A 16,708-nucleotide genomic window follows, 5' to 3' on the forward strand; every position below is an offset into this window, starting at 1 on the left:
CTTTATCTCTGCGTTACGCAAATCTGCAGTCGTTTGGCGGTATTCGCATCGCGCGTAAAGAAAGAGGGTGTTTTTGCCAACGCTCAGGACATCCCAGATCATCTCGCAAACGCTTTTCTCGTGGCTAAGGACTCAAGGTTTGGCGTGAATGCTCAACCAATCTTACATGGTTAACCCTGCACTACTGACACTACGTATTTTTGCTGTCTGTAGTTTAATTATCGATGGCGTGCGTTACCTCCGTGAGAGTGCTCACTTCCAGGATCTTCAGGACTCGATCGCTAACTGGTGGCGAGGAGATGCCAATGATATCGGCACAGCGAGTCAAGAAGAAACTAGCTAATTGTTAAGAAAATCAATGCAATGTTTAGTTAGAAACATGTATTCAAGTCGAGAAATATCATTTCTATGTATGTACGGGAGGTGCGTGGGGCGGAGAGGGCAAGACCACCATGAAATACGTCTATGGTTGCGTCCCCAGCAACTGCTGCTTGCTCGTCTAGCTGCCACTCTTATGCTTTTGTCTTCGGGTTTCGTCTTGCCGGCAGCCGTCACTGGAGATAAGGCACATTGAACTAGTTGAAACGACGCTTCTGGTTGAAGCGCTTCATCTCCAGGATAGCAGACGAAAGCGGCTGCTCGCTGTACTCGCCCTTTATCCAGGGGTGGTTAAGCGCCTGCGCTGCGCTGAAGCGATCCTGCGGTGACACGTTGAGCAGGTTGCGGATCAAATCCTTGGCTGTTTATGACAAGCACGTGAACGTGAGATAGACGCCCACGTATTCAAACAAGAGAAGGTGAACGTACCTCCATCCGATACATTTGTCCAGTAAGGGTGCGGGAAGTCGAGCGCGCCCGAGCGGATTTTAAGATACACTGACTCCAACCCATTCTCATCTTCCGTAAACGGAGGGAATCCGCACAGCCTGAAGGGCACAAATTCGTTTAAGTGATCAACAACCACAAGCATGTGCACAGCGCCTTAGAGCTTACATGATGTACAAGACAACTCCGAGACTCCACAGGTCCACCTTGCTGTCATAGCCTTCTCCATTAAGTACCTCGGGTGCTGCTCATTCACAAAAAGAGAAAACCACCGGAACGTCAGCAACCACCCTCACAATATAACCAACCACGTCGCAGCCGTGCTCTTCACTCACCAACATAGTAGTCCGTCCCGCAGCTTGTGTATGCGCGCCCACGAGAGCGTGCGCCTTCGTCCTCATCCTCAAGGATCTTGGCGATGCCGAAGTCGCTCAACTTGACGTCGCTGCTGTCGCCACTGGCGAGTAGAATGTTCTCTGGCTTGATGTCGCGATGTAAGATGTGGCACGAGTGCAGGTAGTTGAGTGCCTGCAGCACGTTGGTGACGATCTCGGCCGCCTGCCGCTCCGAGTACACGCCGACGCGCACGATGCGGTCGAACAGCTCGCCGCCAGTGACTCTACACAGCAGCAAGTAAGAGAGAGAAAGAAGGAGAGAACAGTCAGCTTCCATATCTCTATCTCCTTCTCTAGCAGGCACTCGAGAGGGACGCACCTCTCCATGACGAGCAGCAGCTCCTGGTCGCTCTCGTAGACCTCCTCGAGGCTGATGATGTTGGCGTGCTTGACCCGCAGCAGCACCGTGATCTCGTCGCGCAGCGTCTTCTTCTTGACGCACAGCGCCTTGTTGATGACCTTGACGGCGAAGATCTGCTGCGTCTCCTTCCGCCGGCAGAGGTACACGAGCGAGAAGGCGCCGCGGCCGATGAGGTCGCCCACGTCGTACAGCGAGTGGAACATGGCCACGCCGTGCACGTCCGTGAGTCCCTGCGTCACGAGGTGGTCCTCCTCCTTGCGGAAGAAGGCCGAGAGCGGGGGAGCTACTCACACACACACACACACACACACACACACACACACAGGCACAGACACACAGACACACAGGAACATCAGCATACACAGCGAGACGCCCATTAACCAGAGCCGACCGACCCCTAAAACGGACCTTTAAACGCCGCCATGGAGGGCTAAGAAGGGCGAGGGGCGATTAGAGTTGGCTGGGGCTTGGCTGTCTAGAACAAAGTGGGAAGGCTTTGGCTTCCTTCCTCCTCCGCTGCTCTCTTTCTCTCTGCGTGTGCGTGTGTGTGTCTCTTGAGCGACGAGAGGGCGACGCGTTAGGCGCAGGCGGAGGCGCGCTGAGTGCGATGCGAGTGCGAGTGCGGTGGAGTCTTTGGTGTCGTCGGGCCGAGGCTCTCGGGGCGAATCTGACTGCGAGTCGACGAGGCGTCTTTCTTCCTGTGGGCGAAATGCATGGGGCTTGTTCTCTGGCACCCGAGTCGGACTTAGGCGGGGCGGACGCGCCCGCGGCCATTGGCTGAAATTTTGATTCGCAACGATTCAGACGGGCCCGCACATGGCACCAGCGCTTGGGCACTCTGCGGCATGCGATGTCTGTCCCACAAGCAGCCTGCGCGCACAACCTCCAAGCTCTGGGCCATACGAACTCGAGCCTCAAGCAGCGGCAGCTAGCAACACGGGGGAAACCACCTGCGATCGGGGCTGTGGAAGCATTTATTAACGTGTTGCCTGCCTGGCGAAATGTTCGTCTCCCCCTACGCCAAGTTTTGACGCGCGTCGCAATGCGCGACCGTCAACTTCAAGTCCGCGTTGCAGTGCTCCGCCAGCACGCTTGAGCCTCCCGAGCCCCACATCGAAATGTGTCGCCGCCCTCGCATCCCGCTCCTCCTCCGCATCGCAGGCGGCTCAGTGCATGCCGTGCGTGATGGTGATCAACACCACCGAGACGAGCGAGAAGCCCAGCACCATGTACAGCCACGCCTGGTGCGCGAACGGGCTCGCGAAGCGGTTCTTGTTGCCGCGCGCCGCCGGCGTGCCCGGGCGCGTCACGGCCACCTCCATCGGGTGCATCTGCTTCCACTCCGCCGCTAGCCGACGACGCAGGCAGAAGACCAGGAACGTAGGGACGATCCACTGCAAGACCCGCCAAAGCGTCAAGGCACGTCGCGCAGTTGTAAGTGCGTGCCCGCCCTGAGAAAACACGCAAAGCCACGAACACGTACCTGGATGCCCAAACCGGCGTACGCACCCGTGAAGCCCACCAGCATGGACACATCCTCGGTAAAGAACGCCACCACGAGCGGCGGTAGAAGCGCCACGAGCGCGTACATGTTGCTTTCCAGAAAGCCGTACAGCCCCGTTGAAGGGGTCGCGTCGCTCGTTGGTGTCGATTCGATCATACTGGACGCCAAGTGGCGGATGTTCTCGCGGAGAGTGATGCAGATAAGCGGGAAGCTCGCACTGCGCGCATTGAAAAGCAAAGCCATTGCACACCAATTAGCATAGCGTTTCGGCGTGGATTGCTGTGTGGATAGGACGAGCAAGCACCACCTCCACCCACCTCAGCGTGAATACTGGGAACAAACTCAAAAAGTATCCAAACGCGTGCACCGGGTAATCCTTGAAGTTTAGGGTGTACACATCCTAGGCAAAATATTTGACAATGTTAACCACGCCGCGATTACGAAAACGGTAACAACATTGTAACTGCGTCCAAATTACCTCGACATCTTCCGGCAAAAAGCGGAAGGTCGCCGACGCGCAGAGGACAAAGTAGACGCTGAGGACCGCCTACAAGTGGACACACGACAACAAAACGTGGACATCATCGCAAAAAATTTAATATCACAGAGAAAGAGGCGGTGGCGGCGGAGAACGTACCATAAAGGCCGAGGCGAGGACAACGCCAACTTTAGATTTGTCCGTAATGGGCGCCACGAGACCAGGAACACTGCAACGCACGCGACAAAGCAGGTTAGTTAGCACTTTTCCATACGGTGAGCTGCCAGAGTTGTGTGCGTACCTGTGGTGGCACATGAAGGAATAGATGCACACGCCGAAAAACGTCGCGACGTTGGCGGGCTTCTCGTAGCTGACGACGTCCGCCACGCTTCGTCCGTGGCCTCGGGCGATGCCGATGATGGCCAGCACGATCATCAGTCCAAAAGACGCGTGGCGGATTACAGTTGAAACGAGCTGAAGTGTCCGCGTCTTGTGGACGTGGCCAAACGTGAACGGCCCGAGGAGCAGGCCAAAGAGCACCACGAACAGGCGGTACAAGTCCGAGCTGTTGAACTTGTCAGAGCACTCCCACACAATTGCGTCGGCAGAAGGACGCGGGCAGATGATCTCACGCAGCGACTTGGGCACAGCTGCATCGATCCACACCTCACTAGTTAGTTTCACTCCATGTGATAAGAGTACCTTGTCAATGCAGCTAGAGCCAACATACCGACAGCGTAGATAGCCAAGTCACCGTAAAGGTACACGGTGATGCACGCGTAGAACGCCACGATTCCTCGGTGGTTGAAGAGCAGCTCTGCCATCTCAGCCAGCTCCATCTACACGGCGTATCAGTGAGCAGCTAAGCGTACACGACAATAACAAGCCCCTCCATTTGACTCAAGCTCGCACCTTCTTGGACAGGTCAAAGTGGAACCTCGCCTCGGTGCTCTTCGTCCGCAGTTTCTTCTCCAGTGCGTCTTGCTTCTGCAAAAGGCCAACACAAAAGAAAGCACAAGATCGTGACGAAGTCGTCCACATCAGGTCTGCTGCTCTAGGAAAGCTCGAAACCGCGCAATAGTACTTCGTTTGCGACCATTAGCGGCACAAACTCCGTGTGCGCGTCGCCGTCGCCGTCGTCGCTGTCGCTGAGCTCGTCCATTGGCCGCTTCTCGTCCCCGTTGCTGGCGTGCAGCCCGAGCTCCCGCGCGCGCCGCTTGAGCGCGTTGACGCCCGCGATGGCCTCGATCATGAAGGTGGCCGTCACGTAGCTGACTGAGGCCAGGGTGGACAGCGCAACGGAGCCGTAGATGAGTCCCACCTGCCGACACGAACCCAATAGCGTTGGTTTAACTAACAGTAATACATCTCAAGTTGTAATAAAGTAGCTCCTCGTCCTCCTCCTTGTCGTCGCTTACATTGGCGAAGGCGTGCGGGATCGTGAGCGCGCCGGCGCCTACGATGAGGTTGAAGATGAAGACGAAGCCCGTGAGGGGCGAGTAGCTGCCGATGCTCGGCCCGCCGCCCGCCATGCTCGATACTGTGCTGGCTCGGGATCAGGAGATCGAGGTAGAGAATGCAATGCTGCAATTACTACTGTACCGCTGGGTAATAGATCGCACTTAAGTGCGACTAAGTACGACCAAGGTTTGAGGGTCGGTCTGTGTGTCTCATGGAGGTGCTGCGAGCTCGCTTCCTGCTCACCTGCGGCCACTTGGTGGCCACGTGCTTGACTGGGCTCGAGGTGAGAACTGCACCTGCAATGCGGTGCTTCAGCTCTTCAGATGATACTGGGTTCTGACGGAATTTGGTGGCTTGAAGGCGGCCGGCATTGTGGCGTACCTGTCCTTTGCCGCGGCGATCGGGAGCCTCTTCGCTGGCCTCGACGTCTTCTCGCCGACGGTACGGTACATGATGTCTATAAGCTCAGTCTTGTGATGTGCTGCTTAGCCAGTCTTTTGTTTGAATGACGCAGAAGAATGCCGTGCACATCTTCTGTCACTTCGTGGGAGGAGTGCTGGTGTGTCAAGGGATCCTGCACGACCTGGACCCGTCCCGGTATCTGTGGTAAGGCTGGGCTGGCACCTCGTTTGATGGGCCATGGTACTAAGGGTTGTTTCTCCCTTCAGGTACGCGGTGATGCTGGCTCACGTGCCCAGCTCATTGTGCACACTAGACACCATTGGTCAGCTCTTCCTGCTCAAAACTGCTCGGCAGTCTTATTGAGCTGCACGGAGGGCAAAGTGCCAGATGAATTGAGCTAGCGGCATATGACTAAGTGTTATTATAAAAAAAGAGCAATACTTCACACTACTGCGAGGCGTCTGTATCCCTTCAATTCGGTGTCTCCTGTGAGCTCAGTCAAGTGCGAGTTGCTTAGGCGTTGTTCTTCTTCATCAGGTTCAGCGCACTGCCGTTCTGGAACCAGGCGATCTGCTCCTCGTTGAACGTGTGGTTCACAGTGATGTCAAACGGAGCCTCGCCCGAGGCGGGGGTCACACGCAGAGTCAGGGGCTTGCCAGGCGTGAAGGTCTTCAGGCCCACGATGGCCACCTTGTCGTTGCCAGTGATCTTGTCGTAGTCCGCCGGGTTCGCGAACGTCAGCGGCAGCATACCCTGCTTCTTCAGGTTGGTCTCGTGAATACGCGCGAACGACTTCACGATCACAGCACGGCCGCCAAGGTGACGCGGCTCCAGAGCGGCGTGCTCGCGAGAGCTGCCCTCACCGTAGTTCTCGTCCCCGATCACAACCCAGCTGACGCCGTCAGCCTTGTACTCGCGAGCCACGTCGGGCACCTTGCCGAACTTGCCCGTGAACTGGTTCTTCACGCTGTTGGTCTCGCCCGTCTCGGCGTTCTCAGCACCGATCAGCAGGTTGTTCGAGATGTTGTCCAGGTGGCCACGGTACTTGAGCCACGGGCCGGCCATACTGATGTGGTCGGTGGTGCACTTGCCCTTGGCCTTGATCAGCACCGGCATGTCCGTGAAGTCCTCGCCGTTCCACTCGTCGAACGCAGACAGCAGGGCCAGACGCTCGCTCTTGGGGTCGACGTTCACGGTCAGACCCTCGCCGCTAGCAGGCGGGGCCTGGAAGGTCTCCTCACCGGGGTCGAAGCCACGCGGGGGCAGCTCCTTGCCGAACGGGGCGGCGAACTTGAACTCCTTTCCGTCTGCGGTCTTGATCGTGTCCTTAGCAGGGTCGAACGTGGTCGTGCCGGCAATGGCGCTCACGGTGACCATCTCCGGGGAAGTCACGAAGCTGTGCGTGGCCGGGTTGCCGTCAGCACGCTTGGCGAAGTTACGGTTGTACGACGTGAAGATCGAGTTCTTCTGGCCCATGGGCATGTCGGTACGGTTCCACTGGCCAATGCACGGGCCGCAAGCGTTGGCAAGCACCGTAGCACCAGACTCGAGGAACGTGTCGAGGATGCCGTCGCGGGCAATGGTGGCGCGCACCTGCTCCGAACCGGGCGTCACGTAGTACGGCACCTTGAACTTGAGGCCGGCCTCCATGGCCTGCTTGGCCAGGTCAGCGCAACGGGTCATGTCCTCGTAACTGGAGTTCGTGCACGAACCGATCAGACCAGCGCTCAGCTCCGTGGGCCAGCCATTCTTCTCGCAGGCCTCCTTCATGTCGGCACCGGCAACGTGGCCAAGGTCGGGCGTGAACGGACCGTTCAGCATCGGCTTCAGCTCGTCGAGGTTGATCTCAATGATCTGGTCGTAGTGAGCACCCTCGTCAGCACGCAGGTTGGCCTTGAACGACTCGGCAGCCGAGGCAATGCCGCTACGCTTGGTGGAGCGCAGGTAGTCGCCCATGCGCTCCGTGTAGGGGAACGTCGAGCACGTGGCACCGATCTCAGCACCCATGTTACAGATCGTGCCCATGCCCGTGCACGAGATGGACTCGACACCGGGGCCGAAGTACTCCACAATGGCACCAGTTCCGCCCTTGACGGTCAGGATGTCAGCCACCTTAAGGATCACGTCCTTGGGCGACGTCCAGCCCGAGAGCTTGCCCGTGAGGTTCACACCGATGACCTTGGGGGCCTTGAGCTCCCAGGCCATGCCGGCCATCACGTCGACGGCGTCAGCACCGCCAACACCGACGGCGCACATGCCCAGACCACCGGCGTTGGGGGTGTGCGAGTCCGTACCGATCATGAGACCACCGGGGAAGGCGTAGTTCTCCAGCACGATCTGGTGGATGATACCGCTGCCGGGCTTCCAGAAGCCCATGCCGAACTTGGCACCGGCCGACGACAGGAAGTCGTAGACCTCCTTGTTGACGATCTTGGCGTTGTTCAGGTCCGTGTCCGAGCCCTTCTCGGCCGTGATCAAGTGGTCACAGTGGATGGTCGTGGGCACGGCCGTCTTGGGCAGACCCGACGAGATGAACTGCAGCACGGCCATCTGGGCCGTGGCGTCCTGCATGGCCACGCGGTCCGGGCGCAGCTTGAGGTAGGTCTCGCCGCGCTTGGCCTTGGTGGTGGCGTCGTCCAAGTGGCCGTAGATGATCTTCTCGGCGAGCGTCAGGGGCTTGTTGCCGTTGGTCTTGCGCACCGTGTAGAGGTTCTTCTCCATCTTCTCGTACGTCTGGTCGATGGTGGGGCTGCCCTTGGGGTCCAGCACGGACAGGGGCACGGGCACGCCGCAGCTAGACGACATGCTGGCCTGTATGAAGAGAGGGGGGGGAGGGGGGGCAGCATGGGGCACACGTGAGCTTACTGAGCCTTCAAGATGCGTTAAACATGCAGGGGCTGGCGGCATGCACCGTCTAGACACTGAAGCGGGCGACGCACCTTCATGGCGCTGGAGCGCAGCTGCTGCCGCGCGGCGCGCGCGGTCGAGGAGACGGCGTACATGGTACGGGGGCGAGTGGGCGTTCGGCGTCCGTTTCCGCTGGAGAGGAGATCCCGAAATGCCAACGTGGGCGAGCCGGGTGGTCCAGACCGATCCCCCTTCCAGGGCAACAAGGACGGCTCACCCGTAAATTACGGAACCCCGGGAAGATAAAAATAAATGACTGCCCATCTCACTACACCTCGCTTCAGTATGCGCAGCAGACGTCGCCCAGCCTGCGGCGCCTTCACGCTACTTCTCTCGCCGCGGCGTGTCCAATCAGCAGCTGCAGCATCAGAAGTAATCATGAAGTAAGCTCTAAGTAACACGTCGGCCGCTCAATCTCAGCCGCACATGAGTCGCGCCTTGATGCCGCAGGCGTTTAACGGGCGGTAAAAGGGGCTGTTCGAGCTTCGTTCTGGTGGTCTACCTGGCCGCCCCACCCCGCCCGCTGGGCTTGCGTTTGCAGCTAAATGCGACGCGGCTTGCGCTTCCAGCAAGAGGTGCACTTCTTGCCGGATTGGCGTGTTGCGTCTCGCGCATTGCGCCCGCCACAGGCAGCTCGATTGCATGCGTTTCACGCCCATGCTGGTGGTGACCGACCGCTACGCGGGCGTCACCACAACAGATAAGCTGCGGGCGATAGAGTCGACGCAAACTGAAGCGCAATGCCATATGCTGTAATTTATTCGCGTTTCCATTGGCTTCTTGAAGTCACGTGCTCTAGACTAGAACTTTGTCGCAACTGCCCTGGGCGCAACTGGCTTCATAGTCTCCAGATTTGCCTGGAATCCGCTTCAACCTGAACCCTGCTGCAAGTACGTCAGCTTTGTCGGATGTGTATCGAGCTGATGTACCAGAGCGGATTGATCAACTTGGCCGGCGGCGCACACCTCCACGACCCGAGAGGATCGGCGGCTTCATCCAAGCCCCGAGCTGATGTATTCAGAGATCGGTGGGTGGCTACTGCAGACTCGCAGTGGTTGAGGCGGTTGGAGCACGCAGCGGGAAGCAGCAGCGTCGCAGCTCGAGAGCGCGAGCCAGATCGACGGCTTCGCGCCCGCTAGAACCCAGCTGGAAGGATGTCTGCGATGGCCCGGAGATGCGATTGCACAGCGCTCCGGTAACCACCGTACCCGTTGAAGCGGCTAAGATGCGAGGTGCTGGACGTCGGATGGAGAGGGCTGTGCGCCCTTCAAGGACATGGCTGATGAAGGTTGCGGTACGTTAAATGGAGGCTGTCGGCGCGCGTTGCAGGCAATGTCGGCGGATATCCAAGACCACATCTCGCCGGGAGCTTCCAGCCTTGTTCGAGAGACCTGCCTGGTCTTCTTCACGTTACGGCTGGAAGACCGTTCTCTATCGCGCCCAATTTCTTCGTAATCAAGCCTAGCGCGTACAAGAAGCAAACACGAGGCAATCGAGGCTCGTGGGTCAATTGGCTGGCTGGAAGAAGACTCAAGCGCGCCGATTTTTCTCGCGGCAGCCTTCCCTTCAGTTCGCTTGCCAATCGGCCACAGTCGGTGGGCGCTCGGCGTCAGCTGCATTTGCTTTTGTGAGGCAATGGTTGCTACAACGCCACCCAAGACCGTCGTGCAGCGGGGCGGCTGAAGACACCGTCTAGCGGGGCGTTTTGAGAGGCCCAAGTGGATCGCCGTCTACGCAGTGCACCAGTTTCGCACGAGGCTCTCTACTTCGCAGGAGGAAGCCCAGCACAGTGCTCTTGAGAGCACGGTACCGTACATGCAGAGCATACGTGACCGGACTGGGCCGAGTGCACGTTAATATGGTAGCTAGTATCTACTTGTATATGTAAAGCGAGTAGATGTGATGAATCGATCGACGCCCGTTTGCTTCAAAACAGTATTCACGCACGAACTAGCAGTAAATAAACACGAGGTACTAGCTGTGGTGGTGCGTGTGCGATCCGACTGCAGTGTGCCTTGGGGCACGATGTAGTACGGGTTGGAGCACGAGAAGCCGGCGCTCTCCAGCAGGTGCAAGACGTCGCGTTTGGTAGAGGAAGAACTCGTCTTTCTTGACGCCAATGATGCATCACAGCGCCGCCTCCGCGTCGTTCACAGGCAGGCGGTCGTCACTGTTGACGAAGATGATCTCGACGTAGGCTCATGACGTGCTTGCCCGAGCACTCGTGCAGTAGCGCTCGCCGGACCTCAGGCTGCAGGTTGGCGAAGCGAGACGTAAGCAGCCCGAAGCTGATGGCGTCGAGGAATTTGGTCCGATCACCACGTTGTGCTGCTAGTTGACAGTGGTGACAGCATCGATGACGTTTTTTTTACCCCATTATGTTAGCACATGAATCGATTCCTTTGAGTCTCCTGAGTCTATTTATGGTGTTTCCGTCGCCTTTTATCGAGCTGTTGTCAAGAAAATGTGCTCAACGCATCGGGCAATTTAAGCCTGATGTTTGTATGAAAACATAAAAACCTCTATAATAACATATATGATGATAAACCAAATTATAGATGTTATTGGTAAATACGGTTGAAATGCTGCACCCTCATTGGCTTAGAAGGAACATAGGGTAAGGGGCAAAATAGTCCTTCGACAAACGGCGCTCGTTTTTAGCGCTGTTTCCTGTGTTTTTGTGCATACCATACGGAGGGAAAACCAAAGCTCTCCAGAAATTTGGAGCAGAAACGCACAAAAACTCGAAAAGTTACAACAAAAAACGTCATCGATGCTGTCGACCACTGTGAAGGGCTCTGATCCTTGTAGCTGCGGAACCCGCACATATTCGCATGGCTAGAGACAGAGGCGGAGCCAGCCAAAAAAAACAGGGGGGTATACCAAAAACATGGGGGCAAAGGAATTGCCAACGCTGTAGTGCAAGCGGAGCGGCAGCCAGGAAGGCAACAATCAGCCACGGTGTTGTCTTTTGGTCGGCGATAAACAGGTATCTTGAAACTGGGCAATTTGGGGTACTATAAAACCTCTAATTGTGCCCCACCCTCAATTAGTACCCCGCCCTCTAATAGTAACCCACTCTCCACTAAGAAATTATACAGTACCCCTAACCCGAGTACTTGGCATTATTGGCAGCGTGAAGTTTCTTGTTGCCGGTCTAGGGTGCTGTATGCGTTGTGTGTTGGGATGCCACATTTTCTATTATTATAGTTACCATCCGCACACCTACATGTAACTTTAATTTAAATAAGTGATTAGGATGTAAAACAAGGATGGAAGCTGATTTTGGAAAGAATTTTAAATGGATTTTTTTAGCTATAAGTTGTTGATCGACAATTTTAGGTGGGGGTATTTAACTGAACACTTGGCTTTTCGCTAGTACCCCATCATCAAATAGTACCCCACCCCCCTTGTGTGAGTGGGGTACCCCAGGGGCACAATTAGAGATTTTACAGTATTTCGGAATCCTATCTAAAAAATGCCCAATATACCGGGGCAATCAAAAACTACAATAAATATTGTAATCGGCACCCCAAATGTCTAATCGGATAGTAAATCAGTCGAGATTTCGGCTAATTTAGACTTCAGAGTCTTATTTATTTCGACTGATCTTCTAATTAGATTCCCTGTTTCTATTTTAGACTAGGAATTATCTTGGCGGTTAACAAGCAGGTTCATGTGCTTAATCCGAATCGCAACAGATTTGTTTGTAAATAAGGCGGAATGTCACCGTGCAAGTTGGTATTCTGAGCTATTTGAGCTAAATATTTATGCTCTGTACGTGTTGATGCAAGCCGCCAGCTTCGCAGCGTAACACATGTAAGGCCTCAAAGCATATAGAGATAGTGCACATGGTAAACATATGATAGCATCCTAATTGGCATGGATAACACACGCAGGGATCTGGCTTGGGCTCAAAGGGCCAAACACTTAAAAGCGTGACGGACGATCGCCACGTTTTCGGAACGCCTCAAAAGAAAGAAGAACGCCACACACAGCAAAGAGCTGTGAACGTTCGTGCCCCCCCCCCTCTGAACCCCCCGAACGTTCGCGGGGGCGTTTAGACCGCTGAACGTCCCTTGAACACCCTGTGAACACCCCAATATTTACACTTGAAAATTCTATTGCTAAAGTGAAGTGGATTACACTGACGTTTTGGCATGTCGTGGGCACACGCGAGGGAGAAGCTCGACTCGCTGCAGGAAGAGCGGACCGATGCCGAATCGCTGGAGCATCGCATTGCGCTCCCCACGACCGACCTGAACGCGGCGCACACGCTGCCAGACGTACATAGGTAGCTACAGTGCAAGATAAGCGCGGAGGAGCGGGCGCGAGCAGAAGGCGGTTCTCGCGGGGGGGCATTCAGAGGCACACGTCGGTGCCAAAAGCTGTAGGACGCCATGCACAAGAAGTTGAAAACCGCGTGTGTGCTGGATACCCAGGGACTTGGTGCCTGCTACAGCTCGACTCGACATAATAGGCAGCTTCTGGCTGGGCAAGACTGGCTCCAGCAACGACGCGTTCGCGCTCAAGACGCGCACAGATCAACCCGTGAACGGCAGCTACTTCTTTCTCACGGCTACCGACGTTCTAGAAGCGTGTTGACGCCCTGATGAAGGCACTAAAACACCACCTTCCGGAGGGAGCGACGTTCGAGGTTCCGAGGGAGGCAGCATCGTGCAGGTGCGCCTGCCGGAGGGGATGAGCGCCACGACCTGCTGCCGATCATCCAAAAGCACGTCATGTTCGTCCTTGGGTCCTCGCTCAGCGGCAACATGACGAGCTTGCTGCGTCTGAGCTTCTCGTGGTACGACTTCCTAAACATGCAGCCCGGTGCTCTTCGTCTGTCGGACGCCATTCGCGGGTACCAAGAGGTGTTCGCTGCCCAGTACAAGCCCGCCGCCGCCACGTCCGCGGCCAGCGTGCGCATTGTTGCCGTCCATGACCTCGACGGCTGCCTCGGCTTGCTCATCGTTGCTGAGCTGACCAAGCTCACGTTGCAAGCACCAGGTTCGGCGGCCCCATCGTGACCCGCCTCAAGTCCGGCGCCCAGGCCTAGGACCGCAACAACCTGGACGTCGTCATGGACGTGACGCTGCACGCAGAGAAGGCGATCTTGTACCTGCGCGAGCAGAAGGACGCCGGTAAGATCAGCAAGCTGTCGGCTCTGATGTCGTCACCACTGGTGCTCACGACGCTGGCCTGTGGCCCTCCCGTCTAACTTATTGGTGAATGTACCGCTTGCTGTTCAGGGCAGTCGGCGATGTCGTACATGAAGCCCGTATGCTTCCTGCAACTGGCGATGAAGCTGCATCAAGGTAACACAGGCATGCTGAGCGACGTCATGCCCCTGCCGATGGCAAGCAAGGCAGAATTGATATGAATGAATGATCAGAACGTTTATTGGCTAACATGTATTATATGCAATCGAAAAACTACTCAAACGACTCACAGCAGCAAGAAGCTTACAGATTTTCAGCCCTTCCGTTGCTTGCTATAAACACCGGATCGCTTACCAGTGAAGGGGCGAGGGCAGTCAAGATGTTTCCACTCGTCGAGAGAGCTCGCTCCGAGGGCACACTCGTTGCCACGGCCCCCCGCCGCTTCCTAGCAAGCCGACTTAAAATGGGGATACTTGGAAGCGTTGATGCGCCACCACAAGAGCGGGTCGTCTGTGCTTCGGACGGTCTTGATATCGCTCAAATACAACGTGAACTCGTCGGCACATTCTTTGTCGATATCAGATCGTTGTCGAGGAACCTCATCCGGCCCGAACAGATCATCCATGAAGCTGCCTGCAGCCTGCGTTGTATAAAAAGATGTCTGAAGCGCACCCTGGATTAGAGTCTGGTGACTGAGCCTCCCTCCGCTTTTTGAGCCAGTTCACGTGCCGCTGCGAGGAGCCCATTGACCGCACCTTGACTGTCAGTAGCGCTAAGGTGTGACATTCGCTTTCCAACGCAAGGGTCAAGATAAGCAACCCACACGAGCTCGCACTGTTCCAATTCGGAGAAGCGCTCATTGAATAGCTTCAGAATCATCGTTCGGCACTCGTTCATCATCACCTCCGGCTCCGCTACGTACGGCTTCTCACCCGCCACGGCCACGTGCGCTGCAAACAAGTCCTTCCGTGAGAAGTGCTTGCGGACTATACAGCGTCGGACCCACCAAATGCAGAGTAGGATACTGTTGTACGCTGAGCGCAGTTGTAGCAGCAGCAAACGGCGCCAATAGAGTTGATAAGCACTTGATCGTCAGCCATTCCGACGCGTTAGGGCGTCGCAGCTTTGAATCCATCCCTTCAAACTCCTTGCGACCTGCGGGGCCTTTCAAATGCACAAAGAAAGAAATTAACAAGACTTTGCTCGAGAACGACCAAACGCTGCAACATATCCCAGCAACTATTCCATCCCGTCGGACAGTCCACTTGCACACGAAGAACCTCGCTTGGCTTGATTCCACGGGCCCTAACCTGGCGCGCACCAAGTCGATTTTGACCTTTTGGAGATTTTCTGAAGTAGCTTGACAGCATAAGAAACTGCTGAACTACCCCACGCACAGCATCTAGTTCATCGCGCTCGAGACTCAAAAGTGCAGAGTCCAGATATTCGTCCATTTCGTCGCAAGCAAGGTCGCGAAGAGCTTCCATATCTTCGCGCTCTTCAATTGAGAGCTGTTCATCTTCGTGGTGCTTTGGAATAGGCTCGGCACTTTCACTGGCCACCTGCCCCGCCCACGCCGGGGTTTCCACTGACTCGTCCGCCGACGTGTCCGCCGACGTGCCCGCCGACTTGCCTGCTGGCTTGTTCGCCTTCTTCTTTTTCTTCTTCTCCTCCTCCTCCTTCTTCTTCTTTATCAGCACCCCCGCTACGACCAAATGAAGAGAGTGGGCGACGCAAAACATGTCGGTAACCCCCAGCCTTGCAGCAGCACTAACAAAGTTCGAGCCCTTGTCACGCAAAAGACGTGTGCAGTACGCCTCGACCATCAACAATTCTTGCATCACCTCGTTCAATACCGTAGCAATAGCAGGGCCATCATGGATTCCGGGAAGTTCACGAGCTTCGACGGTCCAGTTTCTCGATTCAGAGCGGTCGGTGATGTAATGGATTGTAAGCGAAATGTATTTTTTGACGGTTGGGCAAGGCAATTTCCACGCGTCCGAGCTCCTGAGTGATGAAGAAGACAAATTCCACGAAACCTGCGTATTCTACAATAACTAGCGGCCGAAAGTGGCGCAATACACCTCGGAAGTAGCATGTTGACTTGCTTCTGCTGCTCAGGCGTGATCGAACGAATGGGAATCGTCTTCTCGGGGTCAGCGACGTCTGTAAGCTTATCATCGAGACGGCGGGCCGCGCACACCTTTTGAACGCCACCGCCTGTTGTTACGACCAAATTCTGTTGGTCCAGGAAGAGCTGGTGCTCGCTGGGGTGAGTTTTGGTCACGTGCTCCACCATCTTGTGAGTGAGCGGCGAGCAGCGCGGAGTTAGTGAGACAAACATAATACGAGCTAGCTGGTATGCGGGATCCGGCGTCGATACGAGCATGGTCGGGCCCAGGGAGACGTGAGACGTTAAAACCTGGAGATGAAAAGATCCTTCCCATCAGCAGAGGAGCTGATTGATAAGCTGAGTGAGGGGATTTCGTAGCATTATTTTGTCCTGCCAGGCACTTCGGAAGCAGGTGTGGTGTGGTTGCCCGCCTTGCGCTGCGAGTGTAGGCCAGCGTTGTCCTCGTGTGTGAACCGTGAATACGCTCGATAGCAGTTTCTAGAAGTCGATGTCGAACGCGTTAGAACCACCAGGCTTGGCCCCGTGAATATGATCCAGTTTGTCAGGGAAGAATGCGTATGTTAGTGCTGAGCTAGATGACGCGCATCCAGGGCGCACAAATCAACCTCGTATGTATCCGTCTCGATCACTGTGTCAGCGGGCGAAAGAGCGTTGAAGTACTCCAGCGACACGCCATTTAGATGTATAATCTACCAACCACAGTAGAGCTTGTCTCGTGTAGTCCGTCTAAGCGGTAAATTTGACTTTCCCTTACTTGGAGTCGCTGGAGGAAGGGTCGAGCAGCGTGGTTACAGGAAACCATGTGCCGAAGGTTTCCATAAGTGACCTATACGCCTTACGGCTGAGGTACGAAGCGGGGTAGGCTGCACGAACAATTCGACTGCCTTCTCGACTTTCTCGGGTGGTTTAGAAACGGTGAGGTAGACACTCTTGTTGTGTATGCTGATCTTACGAAAACCCAATGCTATGTCTCCAGTCATCAGCTTGACTTCGACACCGGGGCGGAACGGCTTTGTACGAGTTATCTCGCTAGCAACGGCGTCGCAGTGAGCGTAGTCTGGCCTTGTGATGATCTCTTG

The 16,708-nt window shown here is 55.8% G+C and overlaps 7 protein-coding genes across 7 annotated transcripts; 2 read left to right on the forward strand and 5 right to left on the reverse strand.

Annotated features, from left to right (window-relative positions):
- Window positions 1–575: 575 nt before the first annotated feature.
- PHYSODRAFT_554052 (hypothetical protein) lies at window positions 576–2,264 on the reverse strand (the record flags this gene model as incomplete). Its single annotated transcript, XM_009516559.1, has 6 exons — window positions 1,990–2,264; window positions 1,540–1,864; window positions 1,161–1,444; window positions 994–1,069; window positions 808–926; window positions 576–739 (listed from the first exon to the last, which is right to left on the reverse strand). The coding sequence occupies exons 1-6, from the start codon at window positions 2,003–2,005 to the stop codon at window positions 576–578; spliced, it is 984 nt and encodes a 327-aa protein (XP_009514854.1). The 5' UTR covers window positions 2,006–2,264.
- A 483-nt stretch (window positions 2,265–2,747) lies between these two features.
- On the reverse strand, window positions 2,748–5,095 carry PHYSODRAFT_472066 (hypothetical protein; the record flags this gene model as incomplete). Its single annotated transcript, XM_009516560.1, has 8 exons — window positions 2,748–2,975; window positions 3,065–3,302; window positions 3,403–3,485; window positions 3,723–3,792; window positions 3,865–4,213; window positions 4,294–4,402; window positions 4,648–4,884; window positions 4,982–5,095. 8 exons carry the CDS (start codon window positions 5,093–5,095, stop codon window positions 2,748–2,750), a joined length of 1,428 nt encoding a protein of 475 aa, XP_009514855.1.
- Window positions 5,096–5,235: 140 nt separating this feature from the next.
- On the forward strand, window positions 5,236–5,789 carry PHYSODRAFT_475114 (hypothetical protein; the record flags this gene model as incomplete). The annotated part of the gene is made up of 4 exons (XM_009516561.1): window positions 5,236–5,307; window positions 5,385–5,465; window positions 5,539–5,630; window positions 5,693–5,789. 4 exons carry the CDS (start codon window positions 5,236–5,238, stop codon window positions 5,787–5,789), a joined length of 342 nt encoding a protein of 113 aa, XP_009514856.1.
- A 150-nt stretch (window positions 5,790–5,939) lies between these two features.
- PHYSODRAFT_293395 (hypothetical protein) lies at window positions 5,940–8,231 on the reverse strand (the record flags this gene model as incomplete). The annotated part of the gene is made up of 1 exon (XM_009516562.1): window positions 5,940–8,231. One exon carries the CDS (start codon window positions 8,229–8,231, stop codon window positions 5,940–5,942), a length of 2,292 nt encoding a protein of 763 aa, XP_009514857.1.
- A 4,262-nt stretch (window positions 8,232–12,493) lies between these two features.
- PHYSODRAFT_261624 (hypothetical protein) lies at window positions 12,494–13,554 on the forward strand (the record flags this gene model as incomplete). Its single annotated transcript, XM_009516563.1, has 4 exons — window positions 12,494–12,627; window positions 12,818–12,931; window positions 12,976–13,255; window positions 13,393–13,554. 4 exons carry the CDS (start codon window positions 12,494–12,496, stop codon window positions 13,552–13,554), a joined length of 690 nt encoding a protein of 229 aa, XP_009514858.1.
- Window positions 13,555–13,940: 386 nt separating this feature from the next.
- Window positions 13,941–15,336, reverse strand: PHYSODRAFT_293397 (hypothetical protein; the record flags this gene model as incomplete). The annotated part of the gene is made up of 4 exons (XM_009516564.1): window positions 13,941–14,128; window positions 14,251–14,473; window positions 14,502–14,650; window positions 14,817–15,336. 4 exons carry the CDS (start codon window positions 15,334–15,336, stop codon window positions 13,941–13,943), a joined length of 1,080 nt encoding a protein of 359 aa, XP_009514859.1.
- An 82-nt stretch (window positions 15,337–15,418) lies between these two features.
- On the reverse strand, window positions 15,419–15,676 carry PHYSODRAFT_472448 (hypothetical protein; the record flags this gene model as incomplete). The annotated part of the gene is made up of 1 exon (XM_009516565.1): window positions 15,419–15,676. One exon carries the CDS (start codon window positions 15,674–15,676, stop codon window positions 15,419–15,421), a length of 258 nt encoding a protein of 85 aa, XP_009514860.1.
- Between the last annotated feature and the right edge of the window lie 1,032 nt (window positions 15,677–16,708).

This window comes from Phytophthora sojae (genome assembly GCF_000149755.1).
Source record: "Phytophthora sojae unplaced genomic scaffold PHYSOscaffold_1, whole genome shotgun sequence".
NCBI lineage: Eukaryota > Oomycota > Peronosporomycetes > Peronosporales > Peronosporaceae > Phytophthora > Phytophthora sojae.